The 23,238-nt window shown below is 42.0% G+C and overlaps 2 protein-coding genes across 3 annotated transcripts in view; both read left to right on the top strand.

Annotated features, from left to right (window-relative positions):
- The window catches only part of LOC128737532 (acireductone dioxygenase), a 389,037-nt gene that overhangs the window by 12,989 nt on the left and 352,810 nt on the right, over positions 1-23,238 (top strand). The gene's annotated exons all lie outside the window — the stretch shown is intronic.
- On the top strand, positions 240-21,949 carry LOC128737518 (uncharacterized). Of its 2 annotated transcripts, none has more exons than XM_053832175.1 (10): positions 240-654; positions 6,357-6,797; positions 6,928-7,070; positions 7,172-8,079; positions 8,141-8,299; positions 8,359-8,540; positions 10,423-11,476; positions 11,543-11,747; positions 11,809-11,964; positions 19,850-21,949. In XM_053832175.1, the coding sequence occupies exons 1-10, from the start codon at positions 561-563 to the stop codon at positions 20,924-20,926; spliced, it is 4,419 nt and encodes a 1,472-aa protein (XP_053688150.1). In that variant the 5' UTR covers positions 240-560; the 3' UTR covers positions 20,927-21,949. The 2 variants fall into 2 exon arrangements, with proteins under 2 accessions (XP_053688150.1, XP_053688151.1); XM_053832176.1 differs by having other exon boundaries at positions 8,359-8,531; positions 19,850-21,948.

Raw genomic sequence — 23,238 nt, forward strand, 5'->3', positions numbered from 1 at the left:
TGTTGACTCTTGACGTCAACGACGTCAATCATCTGATACCTCTGATACTGACAGCCAAGCTGACAGCACTGACAGAAAATAATAACGCTGAAATATTTTAGCTAAAAACCAAACTGGGCAAGGTATTTTATCAAGGGTAGGTTAAATTCTTGATTTAATTAAAGGGACATATATGTTATGACATATATATATATATATACCTCTCTTGACTAACCTTGGTTTTAGTCATTCGCGAGCTCTCACCGAGGATAGAAGTGTATGGATTACGGAATATGTTACGGTGCGGATGATAGTCGCAATTCGCTACTATAAATGACGTAATGTTTTTGTGCTAAAAGAACCGCAAGTGGAATCTCACCTGAGAATATTTTGCAGTACGTGCGAAGAAAATTTTCGAAGTGCAGTGGAAATTATTTGTGCAAATCGAAAGAGCCTTGTGTCTAGTGAGTGGGGTTTGTGCAAAGCACGAAGGGGAGCTCTAGCTAGCTGCCTACTAGTGTGTCTGCCGTAGTGTGTTAAAGCCCCAGTCGGGAGAGGAATGAAGAAATTCGAAAAAGAAAATGGTTGATAATTTTCAGTGCGCTGGCTACACTTTTTACTCCAAGTTCGATTCGGGAAATTTGGGCAAAGTTGAGCTGGTCCGATGCTGTGAAGGTGAGTAGCCCGCACCCCGTAGGTTCGGTTATCAGCTGAAAAATTGCAACTTTATGCTTTTGTTTTGCGTCCCCCTCCCCTTTTTTCTCCGGGGCGAAAGGATTGAATACTAATAAAAAGAAGCAATGTGTCACAATTTTTTTACGTTCTTTTCTGGTTCATTCACTTGGCTGCTTGGCTGCTGGTGACAGAAAGTGATGCCAATAAATATTGATGGTAAAAACCGTATCTCCAAAAGTAAACCAGAAAAGGGTTTGTTTCCAAGGCGTACTTGTCTAATATATCATAACTTGCTTTTCCCGTATGTTTTACATCTTATACAATTACGGAGTACGATTTGTTTAGCTTTTAAATATTAGCCCTTGGCATTGTTTTGGTATTGGACATTTTCAAAATATTGAAACATCCAAACTACAATCTATCTACAATTTACAATTGAATATAATTGAGGTAGATTAATTAATTGAAATCAATTATTAAGCTAAGAATATCGGTATACCGTTTAATGTTAATCGAGAATTTTGCCGTTAAATTTTTGCCGCAGGACCAGGTCTTACTGGAAGGTTGCGAGAACAGGGGGTTATTCCTAAAAATATAAAATACAATCGTTGATGAAAAATTATAAGTTTTGAGCGCTAATTACTCGGTCATTTCTCAAGCAATTCAAAAGATATTTGTATCAGTCGGTCAGATATCTTTCTACGAAGTCAACGATATAATAAAACAATTCATTTTTAAATATTGCTAAATACTTAATTATCAGAATTGATGAATGAAACAGCCACGTGCCACCACAGTTTTGCTTCCTAAGTCTGGAAAACAGTAACAAGATCTCCCCGTCCCAACAGGTCACGAATTATTTTGGTTAGTATTAACCTAAACGAATTTGATGTCCTGAACGTAAACCGTGCCTGTAAAGTGCTCAACCATTCGTTACGTTCGACAATTGGCATTGATATTCTATTAGAATCTAGCCAAAATTGATGTCTCGTGTGAAAACGTGGGTGACGGAATATAATATTTCTTGCATGTTACTGCACTAAGCTCAATAGCCCATCTCGTCACAGTTATACACGATAAAAAATCATACACGTTTTAAGTAAGAAATCACGCAGCTTGTATCCCAGAATTGATCAAGAATGTTTCAATTGTTTAGTTGCACCAGTTAACTGTTGTTAATTTTTTGCAAATTTCCGATAGCATTGTTGTTGCATAATACCATTGAAAGAAATAAAGAGTGAAATGAAAAGAAAATTCAGTGAGATGATCGTTGAACTGGTAGTCCACTAACTGCATCACTTGTTAGTTAAAAGTCCGCCATTATTCAAACTATTCTATTATAACAATAGATAACGCTTTCAAACATTCGCTCATTCGATTAATGCTAATAACTAAGCACAACAACCAAAAAACAAAACAATTTAATCTAAAAACGAGAATTCAATCTAGTTTAATCGAATTACGAGTAAATTGGAGATTTGGACTTATCTCTTCTTGCTCTAGTTTTCTACAGATATGACTCGAGCCCCCCATTAGGTCTGGAGGTACGACATTGGTCTCGAATTGATCCTGTGTTCAAATCTCGATTAGGGGAGACTTGGAGAGTCGATAGGATCGCAGTACTAGCACTAAAATTATCCTGTCCTCTTTCACATTTGGCTGTGAATAAAAAACAGAAGGTCAAGTTCCGAATGCGGAATGTAACAGCAGGGCTTTGCGTTGTTTTACGGCTCGATCCTATATTTTATAGGTAAACCATTCCGAACTGAATAAGTCAATCCAGAATTCTAGTCTGACCAGAATTGTTTCATGCCGATTGCTCTACTATTACTAAAATTGATTCTTCGGTTATTTCTGTAGTAAATTCAGTATTCAGAAGCATACTTAGTATAACACTTTTTACTACATAACCCTTGTCCCGGCGATAATTACAAATAATGTATAACGATCAGCAAGGTGCAAAGGTCGTTATTGTTCGGGTCTTTATACAGGCTGTGGGGCCCTACTACCGATCTAATCATCGCTTGCTTATCGACCTGTGCGTTCATATCCCTAATGCCGATCTTGATGTCCCACGGCGACCAGCTGTCGTATGTTGCCTCCAGCTGCACGTAGACACTCCCTCTCGTTGATCGCCTTTCAATCCATCCAGTATGGTAAAATTTGCAGTTGCCGATACGGATCTTCCACACCTTTTCGCCTTTGTGACAGATCTGCAGTGCTATGATGCCAAAGTTTTGGTGTTCTTGGTGCAGAATCTGCTGCTCCTGGTACAAGATTTGTATTTGTAGATTCTATGTCGGTGCATATGTCATTCACTGGGTCCATGTCGAATATCCCTAGTCAAATTTTGTTGGGTGTTCGTAGTTAGTTGTATTTATTTAGAAAGGTTGCCGCACTAGGGCTACGCGAGCGATTTTCGTAATGGGAACTTTTACGTCTAGTGGTCAAAACAACACAGCCCCAGATGCTGTTGTGAATCGCTGTCACCGAGGTGAATTGCTCGATCATCTCTCAAATGTCTCGTATCCCGGCTGGTACCACGAGGAAATGAATCGTTTGTTTGAGAAACCTCACATGTGCACTTGACATAACTGTAGGAAAACAGGAATAAACTAATTTTCTCGAAGTATTCTCAAGCCCAATTAGAAGGAGTTGTGGAACTAACTTTATCTTGAATTTTGAGTTAAAATGTAGAAATCCTCAAGGATTGAATACTGCCAAAAAGTAATGAATATTGACTCATGTCAAATGGCCTCGAATAAACTATTCAAATAGCGATAGAAGTTGCAGTAACGTACGTGAATAGACACGGCGCTTCCTCAGATCACACCCTCAGAATCCCCTGTTCAGAAAGTGCTTGGAGATGATGGAAATGTTTGGAGATGAATAAATTCATGTTAATTTTTGTCCTATATTGTACATAATTCATTCTAATGATGATCCCATTTAGGTCAAGTAAGATTTCTGCTAATGCGATCCAAGTGTTCTAGAATGTATAAAGTCATCTCCTCAGTAATCAAGAATATTCAGGTATAGCTAACCAGGGAGAGGGTGAGAAATGTGAACGGTCGAAGAAAGGTAGAAAAAAGCAAAGTAGTTGGCTTGAACGTCCTTTATAAGACTTGACAATTCTTTATCGACAGACTTTTCAGCCGGCTATTAGAGTACAGGACAGTTGGGGCCTAATGCGAAGAGGTTATCTAACTTGCTCTGCGTATCGTTTCGGCGTTGTACGAGCAACACAATGGCGTCGGCTAGGTCCAGGTCATTTAGCTCCTCCATCGTTTGAGGATTCGAAGACAATCCTCGATTTGGCCTACTATCAATTGCTTCAACTAATATCTCATCCATAACAATGAGAAACAGAAGCAGTGGTAAAATGCAGCCCTGTCTCACGCCAGCAGTAACCTTTATAGGGTCGGACAAGACGTGGTTGTGCAAAACCTTGCACGAGAACGCTTCGTACTGAGCCTCGATGAGATGGCCTAGCTTATCTGGAACTCCTTTACACCTAAGTGCGCTCCAGACGTTTTCGTGGTTAGGTCGGTCGCTTTTTCGAAGTCAACGAACACCAACAGAGAGTCCTAGAATTTGTTGATCTGATCCAATATAATGTGGAGTGCTGTGATATGATCTTCACATGATCAGCCATCACGAAATCCAGTTTGTTGCCGCCGGAGAGTAGCGTCGATCTTCTGGATCCGGTTGAGGATTACCTTACAGAGTACCTTGAGAGTAATACAGAGCAACGTGATGTCACGCCAGTTACCGCATTCAGTTAGGTCTCCTTTCTTAGGGACTTTGACCAAATGACCAGGCATCCAGCCCACCAGAAAAGTTGCGGTTTCCCAAATATTGCTGAAAAGCTGATGCATCATCTGGGCTGACAAAGATGGGTCAGCTTTGAGCATTTCGGCTGAAATACAGTCTATCCCTAGCGCTCTATTGGATTTCATACTCTTGATGGCCATTTCAATTTCATCCAACGATGGCGCCTCCGAGTTGACGCGATTAATTCGACGAATTGTTAGCGTCATACGCTGCTGGTTTTGTTGGTCTCTGACATTTGAAATTCGGAAGAGTTGTTCAAAATGCCTCCAGTTCGGCGTATCGTTGCCGGTCAGCTGTCTTAACCGATCTAGTTCGCGTTCGCTCAATGCCGACTTTTGCCTCTCTCCGCTCGTTGAACTTCCTCCAAGTTTCAACCGATATCCACCATCTCCTCCCGCTGCGCGCTTTGCCGAGGGTTTCGTCACTGGTTGTGATGAAGGCGTTCTTGATGCTGGTTCATTGCTTCGACGGTTCCACCAGAAGGCGACTCCGAGGCTCGGGATTCAAGTTGTTCGACAATGGCCCTTTTCACTTAAGGATTCTCTAATCGGCCGACGTCGTAACGGCGCCCAACTTTCTGCTCCCGTCGCTGGACACGTGCGATACGCAAATGTATCTCAGCGATAACAAGATGATGGTCGGATGCAATGCGTTTGTTGCGTACATCAAGAAGGCTCCTTCGCCATTTTCGGCTGATGCAGATGTGGTCGATTTGGTTTTTTGTTCGGCCTTCGCGGGAAACCCACGTGACTTTACGTACTGGTGTATGGGAAAGATCGATACACCAATGACCATGTTATTATTACCACAAAATTCAGTAAACGGCTCCTCGTTTTCGCTTATCTCTCTTAGGCCATGGCATCCCATGACGCGTTCAAGGTCCGCGTTGTTTGAGCCAATCTTCGCGTTGAAGTCGCCCAAGTGGATTTGGATTTCCCCCTTCGGGATTTTCTCAACCACGCTGTTCAACTGGCTATAGAAACTCTGTCTTGTAGTTGTAAGATCATCAATTTTACGTAAACACCTATAGCTTTCATAAGAGTTTGTTTGAGGAGTATTACGTTATTGATCACTATCTGTGTAGAGCACGATTACAAAACAATGTCTTAGATGAACTGTGATGATGTGAAGTCATTAGATTGATTGAATAGTGTTTATAATCTGACCCAGTTAAATTCAGTCGGAACCAAACTAGATAAGATAGATTAAATATCAAAACTCGTTAAATTAACGATAACAGCAAGTACAGGTTGATTTTTACCATATGAACACTATTTAGAACACCCAATCTACCGAGAACTTTATTTAATAATCGGTTAAATACCTTGTAAAATATTAGAAGTTGAATTATTATCTAACTAGCTGAATGCTCGATCTTGCTCGGGACCCCTTTGTCTCACAGTCACTAGTACATTTGTAATCACTATGGAATGCAATAATGCAAGAACAAATTCCTTCTTCCTCATTTGAACGCCCTTTTTGTCGATTCACGCATCAATCGACCCATAATTGTGTGTGACCCATGATTGTGGAATGATTGTATGCCAAGTTTGGTGGAGAATGGTCCAGGCATTCCGGAGTTATAGTGAAACATACAAACATACGTTTGCTTTTATGTATTTCAATAGAAGAAGATATATGTATATAGTTCTTCTTATAATTAGGTTTTGAAATGACCTGCTTTTGAATGATTTTTATCAGCCATTCAATGTTATGTATAATAATCAATCACGTTTTTCGCAATACCTCAATTCGGCACGATCGTCCTATATTTCATGATGAGTGAATGTTACATGCCATGCAAACGCAAATAATAAAAAAGTGTTCTTTATTTCCACATTCTACCCGTTTCGTGTTCCTCCTGGCAGGATTAAACATAGTCGGTAGCAATGTTAGTAGCAGCAGCTTGCCGTCCGCATCCAATGCCAACGTTCCCACCGGTTTGCTTTCGTCGACCAGCAGCCCGCAAGCGCCGCCGCAGAAGATTGCATCGGGTGGCCCGCTAGTAATTATTGGAGCAAATTCACCGCCCGCACAGACAGAAACAGCAGCACTCAGTCCCCTTTCACCTTTGTCCCAGCAACTACCGCTCGGACCATCAGCTGTTGGAGCTGCCACGGGTTCGGCAGTGCCGAGCAGCAGTTCGATAACCACTGTTGCGCCTCTGGAGCTGCACCACCAGCTGCTCTACCAATCCCATCATCATGCCAGCTTCGTCGAGGTGGAGTTCAATCTTTGGACGCGACCCGATTGTGCCGGAACGCCGTACGAAAACCAGAACAGGACATGGTTCTATTTTGCCGTGACGGGTGAGTTGTTGCATTATGTTATATTGCATTATGGGAGACTGTATGCCATACTATAATGATGCTTAGCACCACGATAGCTGTTTTTTGCTTTTTTTTTCTAATGTTTTATTCCGTTTCAATAATCCACCAGGTGGTCGTCCTCATCAGATTGTCAAGTTTAATGTGATGAATTTAAACAAGCAGGCCAAACTGTTCAGTCAAGGCATGCATCCTGTGATGAAAGTGGGCCCCGGTGGCCGGTGGGAGCGCATCAAGGATAAGCCTTCCTATGCGGTGGGTATAGGTTCAATATTGTACTGGTCAGATTTTTTTTTCAGTTTTATGCCGGTGTTCATAGTTACCATATCAATTTATTACTTGATTCATATCTACAGGTAACCAACGACGTATTTTTCATATCCTTTCTCCACCGAGCACCGGAATCTTTCGAAACCAAAACGTACTATGCATTCACCTTTCCGTTCAGCTATAATGATCTGCTTGAGCAGTTGGGCAATTTCGATAAGCGATTTGGTCGACATCCGTTTGAGCTGCACCAGATAGCGCATGAAGTTGCTCAACAATTTGAACCCACCTCCGTTTCCGGTGCAGTGGAATCAGTACCATCCAGTGGGATGACCGGGATAGCTAAAAAGGGTAAACCAGCCAAAGAATGCAAGATGGAACGGTGCAGTCCTGAATCGCTAGACGATACAGCACGCGACGGGACGGGAAATGATGAAGGAGAGCTGACTAAAATAACCAATCCCACTGGAACTACTGGATCGAACCATGGGGAAGATCCCGATCTCGTTTCTCCAATGTCAATTGATGACAGCACCTCCGAGTCAATGCAACAGATAACCAATCTCGTGAAGGGCGTTAAAATCGAATTACAGCCACAACCGTCTAAACCATCGATAGCTGAAGCAAGCAAAATAAAGTTACCATTTTTCCAACAAATATTGCACGCGCCTGCGCTGGACGATGACGGAAAAGGATCGAATATCGATTTGAGGGATGATATTTATTACTACAGGGAACTGCTAACGCATTCCGTTGAACGGAGGCGGATTGAACTGTTGACTATTAGTTCCTTCCACGGTATTCAGACAACACGCGAAGAACGATTACGAAATTTGTTTCCTGAGGATAAAACACCTAGGTGCCATACGTTTAAGAATAAGAAAATAATTTTCATATCCTCCAGGGTGCACCCAGGTGAAACGCCTGCCAGCTTTGTTCTAAACGGGTTTCTTAGCACGCTGCTTGATAGGAAGAGCATCGTTTCGATTACGCTTAGGTGAGGGAAATTTGTTGGATACTTTTGGCAGCAGTTTTCATAAAGTTTATTATCAATACAGGAGGATGTATGTGTTCAAAATTGTCCCATTTCTCAACCCGGATGGAGTTTACAATGGACTTTACCGATCAGATACTCGAGGCCATAATCTAAACAGGGTATACCTTGCTCCAAACTTTGAAACTCAACCAGCAATTTACGCTGCTAGGAAACTAATTAGGTAGAATTTAGAATATTTCTATTTTATGATTGAATCTACAATAAGTTATTGTTTTACAGATATTACCACCTTGGTGTAGATGACCCAGAGCCTTACGAATTGGAGATTGAGAAGAAAACGGCTGCTCTAATTAAAACTTCTAATACAAGCGGCGATGAAACTGTTACCGTTTCTACTGCGGAAGAGAAACCAATTTCAACAGTAGAAGTGGTTGCTGCTGAACCGAAAAAAGGTATAATAAGTAAGCAAAACGTACAAAGAGAGCAAACTGACAGTACGCAGCACACGATGTCTAGACTTCCAAAACTAACACAGTCTACAACAGCTCAATCAGTAAAAGATAGTGCCAGTGACAGGCGCAAAGGTCGAATATCTTGTATGTTTAGGAAAGGTTTAAACACAACACCTTCAACTAGCATCACAACCCCTAGCGGATCCACTACGTGGCCTGCTAAATTATTAAACAAGGTTTTCCGGCGTCGTAAAACAGTGGAAGTTGCTCGATTACATCAGCTCCCTCCGATATCGCGACGTAAAACTTCCATTACGCTTGCGCCGGTTGTTGAGGAAACGGTCGAAACCGATAGAACTATTTCGGCCGAAACGAGCCGCCCAACTTTGCTACTCTTAAGTCAGTCGAGCAGTTTGATTGTGGAGATTTCACAATCCTTGGAGAAAAACTGTGTTGATGGTTTGTCCTTTTCATTACGCTTTTGAATTGTCGAGTAGCTTTTAGCTTAGCTTGTCACTCATCGAATCCAATCTTTCAAATCGAGTGAGGAAAAAAATTTTCATTTCGGCGCAATCATGCATGCTTCATACCGTCATAATACGTTAGTCGAGTGTAATGTACATTTCGGAAAATTTTCTGCTGTACAATATGGGTCCTCTAGGAAACATTTTCAAAATTCCGCACAAAGCTGCAACGCATTTAAAAAGCCTGCCTGCACCAACCGAAATTGTCCCGGCCGAATATCGATTATCATTCATTGTGTTAGATCAATATTAGAAGGGAATTTCTCGGAAAATATCTGAAAGCAGCTTGGTGTTTTTTTAAGACCAGACTGCCAGGCTAAATTTAAAAAACGAATTCGCAAAACATTAATGAAGGAACTAAGTAAGGGTTCAACAACTTAAGTTAAAACATACAGCTTTCCACGATTGCAATCTACATATACGTAATTTAATTTGTGCAACGATCAAACCAGGCATTTTTAAAGTAGAGCTTAAAAAAATGATCGCTGGTTTGTCTTTCACCAGGGACTTAATAACAGAAGTCAGAAGAGTTTCCAAGTGTGAAATCCTCATGTAATTCGCCATCAGCACGACATATTCCCGGCCTTATTTAAGCGACCGTCCACCAGCTACGACGCTGAGCCCTTTCACCGGTTCAAATTAAATGCTAATTGGCAAATCCGCAGTTTCATTCGGCCAATATATTGCGTTACAAAATATATTTCATTCCTCTTACCTCATATTTTATCTTAAAATTTACCCCGAAGATTTAATTTAGCAATGGATCGCCAATGTGAAATCCTGATGTAATTCACCATCTGCACGACTAATCCCCGGATTTATTTACACGGGAAGCTGTCAACCAATTCCCTACCAACACACATTACATATTCCAGGCAAATCCTCTAATATGGCATCGATGTCTGGAATCTGAAAATACAAAAATTTTAAACGTAATACAATATGCAGAGCTTCAAGTTAATAAGTTTTTCGAAATTGAGCAGTACCTTGGGTAAAGGTAAAAAATAATTGAACTACTAAAAGTCATAGCCTGTAATATGCTGCAAGTTCGAGGACAGATAAATTACTATTCAAAATATACATAAACTTTAGCAAAACGTTCATTACAGAATAATTTAAGACAATCCGCGAGTACGCGAATATGAATCAGAAATTTACTTTGTGTGACGTCCAGGAAAGTTACCGTTTTCAGTACCATTAGTGTTGTCTGCAAAGAATTCGATCAATTTCACAATAGGATTCACGTTCTCTATCTGATCGACCCACACCCACTACACCAACATACTATATAGAACGTTCGAACATGCACCTAATCATGTTTTCAGCGATACTTATAAGCATTGTAACCGATAACTTTTTTCGTGCAGATTCTGAATCTACGGAAGAGAACACACCGTCAACATCCGATTCGGGCTTTGGAGAGCAAACGCTATCGAAAAGTAGTACAATCTCAAAGTCATCCTCGACGGTAACCTTAGTCGAAGCAGCAGATAGTTCAACGGCAACGGCATCAGTTCCTACAGTTACAACGCCAGAAACGACTGCGAATACTGACGATTCCCTATGCTCCGCTACGATCAACGCTAGAGCAGTAGATGGCGTTGCATCAAGTGAAACCGGCTCCCTAGCCGTGACCGAGGAAGTGCTGCCAGCACCGAAAGTGTTCACCGAGCAGCTAATCCCCGAGTTGCTCCCAATTGTTACGGAGAGTGGCTTCGCACTGCGTCCGATTCGCAGCGCATCGAATCTTAGCACTGCCAGCAGCATGGCCAACAGTACGGCCAACGCGAGCACAATCACGCACGTCAGCGTCAAGAAAACTCCTGTGGTAACGGCCAAAGTAGACACGGGAAGAAAAAGCACTTCTTTCAAGAATGCACCAAACAAACCAAATCTGATAGCAACCGCTTCAAATGCAATAAAAAAGAAGGACTTCGCGTTATCTCACACGAAACAGCAATCATACCCTCTAACACAACAACAACAACAGCAACAACAACAACAACAGTCGTCCCTGAGTAAACTCGCTGGAACGGGTAGCAAGAAAACTTCCACTCTGCATCATAAACGGGGCGAGAGCAAAATGCGTCCCCAAACTCCCCAGATGTACAGTCATTTTCGGTCCCATCGTAACGAATATCTTAGTCCTGCTGGTCAGAAAAACATTAACATAAGCTTGGATTTCTTAGCTCAGTTGGACGAAAAAATCGATAAAAATACTTACGAGGAGAAGAGCAATATGTTCCTATACATTGATCTACATGGCCATGCTTCCAAAAAGGGCGTTTTTATGTACGGCAACCACCTACCCAGTACGATTGAGGCTGTAGAGTGCATGCTACTGCCACGACTGATGAGTTTAAATTCTCAACATTTTCACTACGACGCGTGCAATTTCAGCGAGCGCAACATGTATTATAAGTAAGTATTTCAAAATTTAAATAAACCACAGAGCTAGCATTCAAAAACTTCCCTAACCTTCCGCAGAGGCAAACGAGACGGACTTTCCAAGGAGGGATCCGGTCGCGTTGCCATCTACAAATGCACGGGGTTGATTAAAAGCTACACGCTAGAATGCAATTATAACACGGGCAAAAGTGTTAATATATTGCCGCTAAAGGGCAAAGAGACGCCCTCTACCAAAGTTCAGTCGCCGGTGCCTCCAAAGTACACACCGGCTGTCTTCGAGGAGGTAATATTCTTTAAATTAAGTCATTTAAGAGAAAATAAATTATAAGTTTCTTTTTGTCTAGGTCGGTCGAGCTCTCGCTCCATCCATCTTGGACCTTACCAACTCGAATCCGCAATCTCGACTGCCAAATTCGGAGTTCCGTACGCTGCAGGGCTTGCGGAATACGCTTCGCATCGAAATCGAGAGGGGCTCTTCGAAGGCTCGTGTCACCAATAAGGTAATGTGTTGTCCTCGGAGTGCAGTTTGCTATGCGGCTTGATCTCGCTTAATGTTATTTCCCAATGCTCGTCCCATTAATAGCGAATTTGTTTTTGCTGTGAATTCAGCAACAATAAGTTCGCTTTACATCCTTCCCCCGTTCTAGTCTTGGGGTTCAAGATTTGTTTGTTGTTAGATTTTTACACATAATGCACGATTGATAGGTAGCTATTTGTTTGCTTGTTTTTTGTTAAAACCGCTTTTTACATTTTTGTTTTCGTTTTAGTCGCTTTTTTGTTAGTGCAATGTTTCTGGTTATCCTAACGTGTTATGTACTATTGTTAAATTCTAAAACATCTACTAATAGTTAAAACCAAAGCAATCTTTTTCAATTTCCGGATGGTAATTTATTTGTTAGCCTTATTATTCTATAGCTCAAGGCGTCATTTTAATTTATGACCTGTTTTTAAACATTCCAGCCGGGATACGAGCAACCTTAGAGTAGATCGGGTACTCAACCCTCGTGGAAACCAAGATCATATGCTGACAGAGAAGATACACACATGCGAATGCTGAGTGTTGACACGACGATTTTTTCCTTGTACGTATAGCTGTATTTGCTGTATCTTGCACTGTATTTTTTTTACTATAATCGTTATTGAATGAGCGATATGCTTATTAGATTTGAGTTCCTCCCTTCAAAGTTTGGTCTACTTTACTCATCCCGTTCCTCATTACGCCAGTGCTGCCGCCAACTGTTAGTTAGCCATTATTATTAGCCATTAGCCATCTTCATAACTTTCCTCTAACCAGTATACTAACCACAAAAGTGACGCTTCCGCTGTCAAATAGACTTCATCGGGGTATTATAGAATTCAGCCTAAAACTATCAAGCTACCGGTTATCAGACCGATACAGCAAACACGTAAGCGTAGGATACACGATCAAGCTAACTGGGAGGAATACTAGAGCATTCTTGTCGAACGGTTTTCTGTAGAAGAATTGAGCAACCACATAATATACACACCCGAACCTGCCATCCCAATGACATCTGGCAAAATTGGAAGAAAAACCGTTCCATGGAGGAACACCAACGTACATGATGCCGTTAAAGCTAGGCGAAAAATGCTGAGAAAACTTAGAAATGACGCTGCTCCACGAAAAGAGAAAGCTCTTGAAGAGTTCCAACGCGCCTGAAACAAATAATAATCAAAAACGCAAAAAAAGCCTCCTGGGATTCCCACGTATCCAGTTTTAACCCCCAAACGCCATTAAACGAACTGTGCAGGAAAGTTTGGCCTCGGATGCAAAAGAATTTACCGTAAACATGTACTTGTTATAAATGGCACCACAATGACGGAGCCCGCATTGATGTCAGAACACCTCGAAACGGTTTCCACAGCAGTTATCTCAACTCCACTATCGAACCTTGCATCGAAAGCTGATATCGGGGATAATACAAACGGTGAACTCGATAAGAGCTTTACTATAGAACAAATGCTCGGGGCTCTGGATAAGGAAGGAAACACCTCTATCAGGCCAGATGACATAATTTATGCGATGTGGGAGGGACCTTCCGTTCAGAACTAAAATCTCAATGCTAAATAAATAAATAAATAAACACTATATAGCAGACCGGATCAATCCCTGCTACGTGGAAAGAAGGACTCATTTAACCTCTGGCGAAAGCCCTAGGAATCTAGGAAACCAACGTCCAACTACGCTGCTAAGCAGTTTCAGCAAACTTTGGAAGGTATGGTAAATAGAAGATTAGTACATTTCCTTGAAAATAGTCATCATTGGAACCACCAACAGTTCGCTTTTCCGGTGGGGTAGAAGAACCGTTACATATCTAATCTCTCTCGAACATGCATTCGATAACGAAGAACATTGTGAGATGTTAACAATTGATTTTCAAAAGGCGTACGATCGAGCAAATAGAGAAAGAATTGTCATTAAATTAATAAGCTCTGAATTAAGGGAAAAATTCTTGGATTCATTTGTGATTTTCTTACAGAAAGGAATTTTTGCGTCGTTGTCGGAAGCTCACTCCCGAAACTTAGAGTTCAAAAAACAGGAATACCACAGGAATCAATTTTATCTGTAACTCTATTTATCACGCTGATGGAAGCTATATAGCTCTCCAGTCGCCCCCAATACCCGCGGTTCTGGCATCCTCGTCAACAGCGCTCATCCAACGGGTACGAGGTCTGCCTCGAAGTCACCGACCTCTGTCGGGTTCTCTGCTAAATATTGTTTTCACTTAGTATATTTCATGATTCATGCGCCTGCGCCACACTCCTTCGTTTAATATGCCGTCAAAAATTGATCGCAGGATCTTACACTCGAAAACGCCAAGAGCTCGTCGCCGTCGGTCGCTCTCTGTCAACGTCCACGCTTCATGGCCGTAGAGGACCCCCGGGAGAATTAGCGTCTTATAGAGCGCGAGTTTTGTACGGAGTTGTAGGCTACGGGACCTCAGCTGGCCACGTAATCCGTAGAAGGCCCTGTTGGCAGCCGCTATCCGCCTTTTTACTTCACGGATCACATCGTTGTCACATGTCACTAACGTACCAAGGTAAACAAATTCGTCGACTACTTCAAAAGTATCTCCATCTATCAACACCGCAGTTCCAACACCCGAAGGGCTACCACGCTCTCTACCAGCCACCATATACTTTGTTTTGGTAGAATTTATGACAAGCCCTATCCTCGCAGGTTCCTCCTTAAGATGTGTATACGCTTCTTCCACAGCGCTACGGTTAACACCGATGATATCGATGTCGTCCGCAAACCACAGGAGCATATGAGATTTCGTGATGATGGTACCGCTTCTCTGCACGCCGGCCCTTCGAATAGCACCTTCCAATGCAATGTTGAACAGCAAATTCGATAGCCCGTCACCTTGCTTAAAACCATCTAACGTCACAAACGAGTCCGATGTCTCACCCGCTATCCTGACGCTTGATTTTAAATCATCAAGGGTAGCACGTATCAGCCTAATCAGTTTTGTTGGAAAACCATGTTCAAGCATAATCTACCACAACTTGTTTTATTTAACTGAATCCTACGCAGCCTTGAAGTCTATAAACAAATGATGAGTCTGTCGTGGAGCGTCCCTCTCGAAAACTGCACTGGTATTCACCAACAAAGGTTTCCTGCAACGGCCTCAGTCTGAGAAACAAAATACGGGAGAGAATTTTGTATGTAGAATTGAGGAGAGTAATACCTCGATAATTGCTGCACTCGAGTCAGGCCCTTTTTGTAAGTTGGGCATATGAGACCTTCCAACCAGTCCGTAGGTAATTCCTCCTCAGTCCATACCTTTAGTATAACCTGATGGATTACACAAGACAGCCATTCGCTCCCGACTTTCAAAAGTTCGGCGGAAATGCCGTCTTTTCCAGCTGCTTTGCTGTTTTTCAACTCTCTCGCTGCTTTCCTAATCTCGTCCAAAGTTGGTGGATCCACAGCTTGTCCATCATCCTCAATCGTTATCCTGTTTCTGTTGACCGTTCCATCTTGTTCACCATTCAACAATGCATCGAAATATTGTTTCCAACGCTTAGCCACCTCCGATCTTTCGGTAATCAGGTTCCCCTCGTTGTCGTTGCACATAACAGGAAATAGCACGGTCCGGTTCCTGATTCCGTTGATCGTATTAATCGATCGATTTGTTGGTCGAAAGGTCCGTCGTGCCATTAACACAGCCGGATTTACATCATCCTCCCTTACTTATCTCACTCCCCGCCACTCACCATCAAGTGATCACTCCAGTATGTGCTGCTTCAGTGAGATGTGAGTTGAATTACCGGAAAATCGACTACGATGCTCTTATTGCACATCTTTGTGATATTGAATGGACCAGGTTATTCGGAACAGACTCTGTTGACACCATGGCTGCGCGCTTTTGTGATGTTATTCGCTTATGGTTCTATGAGAATTTGCCCTTTGTAAAACCCGCTTCAACTCCTGCGTGGAGCACAAATTTGCTTCGTCGTCTAAAGCGCGTGCGCAACAAATTCCAACGTAAGCATAGTCGGTGGCGTACTAACCAAACTAAACAAGATTTTAAACGGGCTAGTAAAGATTATAGGCGGCTAAATGCAAGCCTTTACAAGTCGTACGTCTTACGCGTTCAAACAGACCTACGCAGAAACCCGAAAAAGTTTTGGTCATTTGTAAATTCGAAACGAAAATGTTTCTCGGTTCCTTCCGATGTTTACCTTGACGATACCGAATCAGCTACCGAATCTGATTCGTGTGAACTATTTGCTACGTTCTTCTCGTCTGTTTTCGCCTGCGATCCTGGATCAACAAGGGCTACTGATTGTGGTGCGTCGCTGGTCCCAGCCGATTTCGTCGACTTCGATGTCTTTGAGATTACCCCGGATATGATTACTGCTGCCGCAAAAAAATTAAAAACATCGTACTGTGCTGGGCCTGATGGAATTCCTGCCGTTGTATTTTGCCGTTGCGCTGAAGCTTTAACTATACCGCTTTGTTGTATATTCAACAAATCATTTGCGCAAGGGAAATTTCCGAAGATTTGGAAGCATTCCTTTATGTTTCCGGTCTTTAAGAATGGTGACCGCCGAAGTGTCAGAAATTACCGTGGCATTACAAATTTGCCCGCTGCCTCCAAATTGTTCGACATAATTGTGAGTGGCGCCTTAATTCAACGTGCTAGGCACTACATTTCTTTGGACCAACACGGTTTTATGGCTGGCCGCTCCGTGACAACAAATCTCCTAGACTTCACCTCTAATTGTATTGCCGAAATGGAACGTAAGCTACAAGTAGATGTGATATATACCGATTTAAAAGCCGCCTTCGACCGCATAAATCACCGCATACTGCTTGACAAAATCTTGCGACTGGGTGCCTCGCAACAATTTGTCGCATGGCTTCGCTCGTATTTGTGTGATAGGGTTCTGCAAGTGAAACTTGGGTCTAAGTTATCGTTGCCGTTCACAAATAAATCTGGTGTACCTCAAGGCAGTAGCTTGGGTCCACTTTTGTTTATTTTATTCTTCAACGACGCTGCCTCTGCTCTGGGAACTGGTTGCAGACTGGTATATGCTGACGATCTTAAAATTTACTTGACGATTCGTTCTATCGAGGATTGTCATCGTCTTCAATTACTGTTGGACACATTTGTGAACTGGTGTAAATCGAACCACATGACCATCAGCATTACTAAATGTGAGATTATGACATTCCACCGTATCATATCGCCGATCGTATATGACTACAGAATTAACGGACAGGTACTGAGAAGGGTCGATTGCGTTAACGACCTTGGTGTCACATTAGACTCGAAAATGGCGTTTGATCGTCATCGTGCACTGATAATCTCAAGAGCAACGCGCCAGCTTGGATTTATAGCCAAAATTGGCCGAAACTTCAGTGATCCGCATTGCCTCAAAGCACTTTATTGTGCTTTAGTCCGACCGATCCTCGAAAACGCATGTATAGTTTGGACTCCACACCAGCTCTATTGGACCCTTCGAATTGAACGAGTCCAGAGAAAGTTTATACGACTGGCTCTACGTAATCTGCCTTGGCGTGACCCAAACAATTTGCCTCCGTATCCTGACCGCTGCCGTTTGCTTGGATTAGATACATTAGAATGTCGACGTAAGGTTCAACAGGCTTTGTTCGTAGCCAAACTGTTAAATGGCGAAATTGACTCACCGAAATTACTGTCGCTTATGAATTTCCGTGCATCTGAAAGGACTTTGAGGCCGTCATCATTGCTGACTAACCCGTTTCACCGTACCGAATTTGGCTGCAACGAACCAGTTACATCGTGTGTCAGAGTTTTTAGCTGTGTTGAGGAGCATTTCCAATTTGGCGAATCACTGAGTAAATTTAAGCGGTTGGTGAGAATAAATTTATCGAAGATTGTTAGAGTAAGTTCATTTAGACTAATAAGTCAGATGAAGTGTAAAACAAACAAATAAACAAATAAAGAAGCTTCTCGTATCGTGCCTCGAAGCAATTCTTCGCCTCCGCAAGAACGCGATCCCAGTGCTGACGTTTCTTACGACGATGAATGCTCTTTTCGGCAGCTCTAGCATCTCGGTATCTCTCTCTCTGTTCTGCGTGTCACAGTTGCAGCCAAAATGTGACTTCAGGCTCGATTCTTCTCATCAGTCAGTAGCTGGCACTCTGCGTCAAACCACTCACTGGAAGTGGCTGCAGCAGTAATACCCAACACTTCCCGCGCTGTAGTACTGATCGCGTCGTGGATGTGTCTCCACTGTTCGTTCAGGTTCTCTCCGAGATGTTCACCGATCCGCTCATCAGTCTTCCGAAAGTACTCTGCAACAACTCCCTCCGCTGATAACCGCCGAATGGGAGCAAATAGCACTGACAGTTAATATATATAGGCTCACATCTTCCACATGATTGTGAGGAACGTGCTGCTTGAGCCAAAGATGCTGACAGTTAATATTAACGAACAAAATGTTCCTGAGGTACAGTGATACACGCATTCTTGGTGTTCACGTGGATAGACGTCTCAACCTCCAACGTCATACTACTGAAATCAGGCGATCGACACAATATCCTAAACCTGCTGAAGATAATCGGAATTCGAATGAACGGGGAGTCGAGGAATACTCTATCGCCGTTCAAATCCCAAAGCTGCTATCATGGTGTTCAAATAGTTAATGGCGGCAGTCAGACGAAACTCTTCAGGTGTGTTTCGATCGAGCCCAATAAACTCTATAATGGCAGAATCTGGGCAATTGTCCACTATGATCATCAAAGCTGTTCGACTCTTACAGAGAACCAAACTCACCAATAAACCACGATAACAACAATAGTTTCCCGACAATGGTTCACGATGTACAGAAAACTTACAAATAATACCCTCCCCTGTGTAGTTGCACTGCATAGAATCGGTCAGAAAGATCAATATAGACTGGTCCCTAAAACACAGTTATAAAGTCGAACGAACACCGGCTTTTGTTTTTCTGTTTTACTCACTTTTTCATTATTTATGTTAGTCACATTTTTCGGTGAATAATTCAACATGAAATGATGTTCAAATTTACCCTCGGAAATTACCCTAATTGTTTTGCCTTTATATACGTTTTAGAGAGCAAACTCCCGCAAGTTTTACAACAAATGATCGGTAAAACTGGCTGACCCTTTTCTTTCGGATGATTTGTTCACAAAATATGTTGCAGGAACTGCGTTGTGAGCACTGATTTTGTTTGCATATTTTGTTATTAGCAATTTTGTTATCATAGCAGTCACGACGACGGTACTCATGCAACTTCTAGTCTACCGCTGACTGATATGAGAATATGATTAGTTTGGCTTAGTCTGTAGAGTTGCATTGCTTGGCTCAATTCGCGTACCATTATAATTATGTTATCTTTATTTGTAGTTTGGTGATGTAGTAACATATTCTTGGGTCGAATGACAAAAAACAATGAAACGAGATCAAGCAAATGAAATCCCTCTGTATCCCTCAAGCCCCAGAAAAGTGAAAATTTGTAGTTCAGTTACGTAGTCTCGAAAAGCTTGAAACCCGAAAACCTGGTGCTCAGTGTTTATAGATGCCGTTCAGAGAGAGTAAATTGTAACGTTGGTGCTTGGAATCTCGAAGTTTGTTACAAATAAAAATAAATGTTTCCCATTCTTTGTTTCTGCTTTTTTCTATCTGTATGCCTCTATTTTGCTGTCTCTCTTTCATCTCCAATTCAATATTTAAACCCTAACATTTTTTAATCACTATAATTGCGCGTGACTTGGATGGCTGGTTCTGTCTTTTTCTTCCATTTGTCCGATGTTTAGTACTCATCCAGATCTAAGCAACAAGCACGAAATTTTAAAAGCGACGGTTCGCATTTGTTTTCTTCCTTTTCTTTTTCATTACCTTGCCACAGGTCCCGAAGCCACATTCCAAGCGTCTTAGCCAGCAATCGTCTAGCTCGATGGAGGTTGCCAAAGAGAACGCCATTCAATGGGAGAACATTGCTGGTTCACAGACTGGTTCAGTCACCGGAGGAGGAGGCTGCAGTCCTACCGGAGCTGGCGTTGCGGGAAATGGCAATGGAAAACTCGGCGTCGTTGTCGGTGAACCCCTTGGAGGTAACGGAAACTCGTCGGCCTGCTGCTCCTCTGCAGCATCAAGCGGTGGAAGACAGTTTTTGAAGGGTGGCTCACTTAAGGCACATTCAGGAAAGATCTCCCGTAAAGGTGCTGGTGTTGGTGGAAAAGTTTTCGGTAAGAAGGACGCTATCAAGAAAAGCAAGATTCTTTGTGAATCTGCAGTGGGAGGAGCGGTCGTAGCTGGTGGTAAAAAATTACAGGAAATGATTCGCAGCAAAGATCAGCATCAAGTGCCTCGTAAAAAAATCAAAGTTTCGCCACCTCATCAACATGGAACGGCCGTCGATGGGTTTGACATATGTTTCAAAACTAATCTCGCCGCGACATCTCTGCCAAATTTTTTAACTAACCCACCTTCACTGAGTGAGCTTCCTCTATCGAAAAAAGTGAAATCCGAATCTAAGCTACTCGACGAGTGTCTGGACTGCGATGATAGTTTGGATGCAATACCCTGTTGCTCCTATTCGCTTCCCACAACTACCAGCTCAAATGCCGTTGTATTAACGAAACTTATGACAACCTACAGTCAAGCAGGATCACCTGGCATGGTGGTAGGATCCAATGAACTATTACCTCCATCCCCCGGTGGCGCTGCTACATCAGGTAGTGTTTCTGCAGGCATTGGCATTGGTTTGGTGGCAGCTAGTTCTTCCTCCGGTGGAGAAAAGGAACCAGGAAAAGAAGGACGCTTCAGTAAGTTTAGCAAAGCGACATCTGCCAAACAGCAGGCCAAACTAGGTAAGTCGTCCAAATCGAGTGACGGAGGCAAAATGCTAAAGAAGAAACGTTCACTTAAGACTGACTCGAATCTTAAGCGAAAGAAAACCCGAATTAAACCGGCTCTTACCTAAGGACAGGGCTGCCCGCTCACCCGACAAAACGGTGCGAGTTGTGATTAAACAAGGAAGAACACTTTAGTTTGTTTCATTTCATAATTTATCGTTTTTATATGTATAAAGTTTTATACGCTTCGTTGACAATTGGATGTAGAGGGTGTAGTTTTGATGAGAGTTTTAGCTTGAAGTGATTTTTAAGGATGGGATCGAACAGGATTTTATATTAATTACTGTGCACGAGGAGAGGATTGAATTAGATATATTTTGTTAGATTTACCGTGCATACATTTGTGTACTGCCATTTACAATTCTTGCTAGTATTTTTTCTACGGTAGTTCGATTTGTTAGAAATAAAAATAATAGGTAAAAAGTATAAAATTCTCATCTTCCCATGAAATTAAAAGGATTTTCGTAGCTTAACATTCAGAACTTCAATTCAGGTTTGCCAGAACTTGGGACAAACGCCATAACAATCAAGCAAGTTTTCGTTCAATTTGTCTGACATCAGGCGTCAATCTCTTCATTGTACGCTGTATTAATGTTTAGTAACGATGCTATTTGCTTTGTTTCTTCAGTACAAAAAAAAAATGAATCATCTAGATTGGTTTGATGACTACCAGTAAGCTACCAAAATTTGAAGTTGGCAAAATTTCTAATGCCTAAAACAGAATTGAAATAACAGACTAGGTGTAAATTAGAAAAAAAACTAAAGGTGTATAAAATAACATTTAACAAGAATAAACAAACTTAAGACAATTGGTTTGTTAAATATGACTCAATAAATGGATAACCTATAATTGTTAGCACTTTCGAATGGACTTAGACATATACACAGGTACACAGACAGCAAAATCACAATTTGAAAAAAAAACATAACATTAATAACAACAAAAGCTTGATAAAATAGTTTCTTATATAACGACCGTCATGACGCGAGTGATTTTAGTGAAAAACCTAATAATTATGCGAGCAAACTAACGCTATGCAGTCAGTCAAAAATTTGTGCAAATGCAATAAAACATATAATAAAAAAAAATAAACAAACAAATGATAACTAGTGATGTTTAGAGAAGCTAGAATAGGATCTATGCCAACAGTATCCGAATGCTCCATTTGCCAACAATATCCGAATTTGCATTTTTTTGTTTTTTTTTGGTAGATGTTTAAAAACAAAACGGATTCATCATACCCAACCGCACACGAAGCCTGTGGAGTACCAGGGCGCTCTCCACAGTAGTCAGCCTTTACCGTATCGTGCCCCGCATGCAAAATCTTCAGGCACCAGCCGCCTTACAATACCGGAGCTAATGGAGTCAGAGAACTCCATTGCACGCGATTCTAAGGAATCGTAATCGAACGAAGGATTAAGAGCTAGAGCAAAGTTTCAAACTCGACAGCGACTCGCTGTTTGCTCGTCGCTGCTCATGATCCTGAGTTCAAATGTTTCGTACAGATAATCTTCCCAATCCGGCGGCGGGGCCAGACGACGATGGGCACCAGCGTATCTCAGTAACGGTTGCACACAGGAACAGGCCAGCAAACTGGCCCTCCGTTTTGTCAACCGGCAACCACGATGTCTCATGCAAGCGGCAGGTATCAGGTATCAGCATCTTTGGCTCGAGTAGCACGTTCCTCACAATCATGTGGAAGATTTGTGCGTTGCCCGTGTCATCATTTACCTGATGAGGACGGGAAGGAAAACAGGACGAATAGGAAGGAGTGAATGATTTGGACAAACACAAACACATACATGCCGAGAGATTTTTGTACCCCCGAGGGCATACTGCAATCCTTAATAGTTAACTTATCAATAGTACACCCCTGGGGGGTATACTCATGATAAATAAGAGCCTATAGCTCAATACCGCTTTCGGTAAGAAACATCACAAGACGTCCAAAGATCCTATGACGCAATTGTGCTACTGCAGGACAGTTGCAAATTACGTGATCTGGTGTACCGTAGTCGGATTCACATAAATTACAATGAAACCATATGATAATTAAGTCACAATGTACAATGTAGCCATATCATAATTAAGTCTGCAGTGACCAGTCAGAGACCTGACAAGAATACTGCAATTTGCCTTTGAATGTTGCAAACGAAATGTCGCAACATTCTCACAAGGCTTAACAATGAAACTTTTCGTTTGACGACAAGTTTCAAGTTTTTTCCAATAACGTTCATGTTCAGATGAAAACCAAGATCGAATCTTTTGTCTTATCCAACATGCCACAATTGGTAAAGCAGGTTCCGGTCCGAAAACCGACTTTTCTGCTCCAGATCTTGCTAGTTCATCAGCCCATTCATTTCCGGCTATACCAGAATG

This window comes from Sabethes cyaneus, chromosome 2 (genome assembly GCF_943734655.1).
Source record: "Sabethes cyaneus chromosome 2, idSabCyanKW18_F2, whole genome shotgun sequence".
NCBI lineage: Eukaryota > Metazoa > Arthropoda > Insecta > Diptera > Culicidae > Sabethes > Sabethes cyaneus.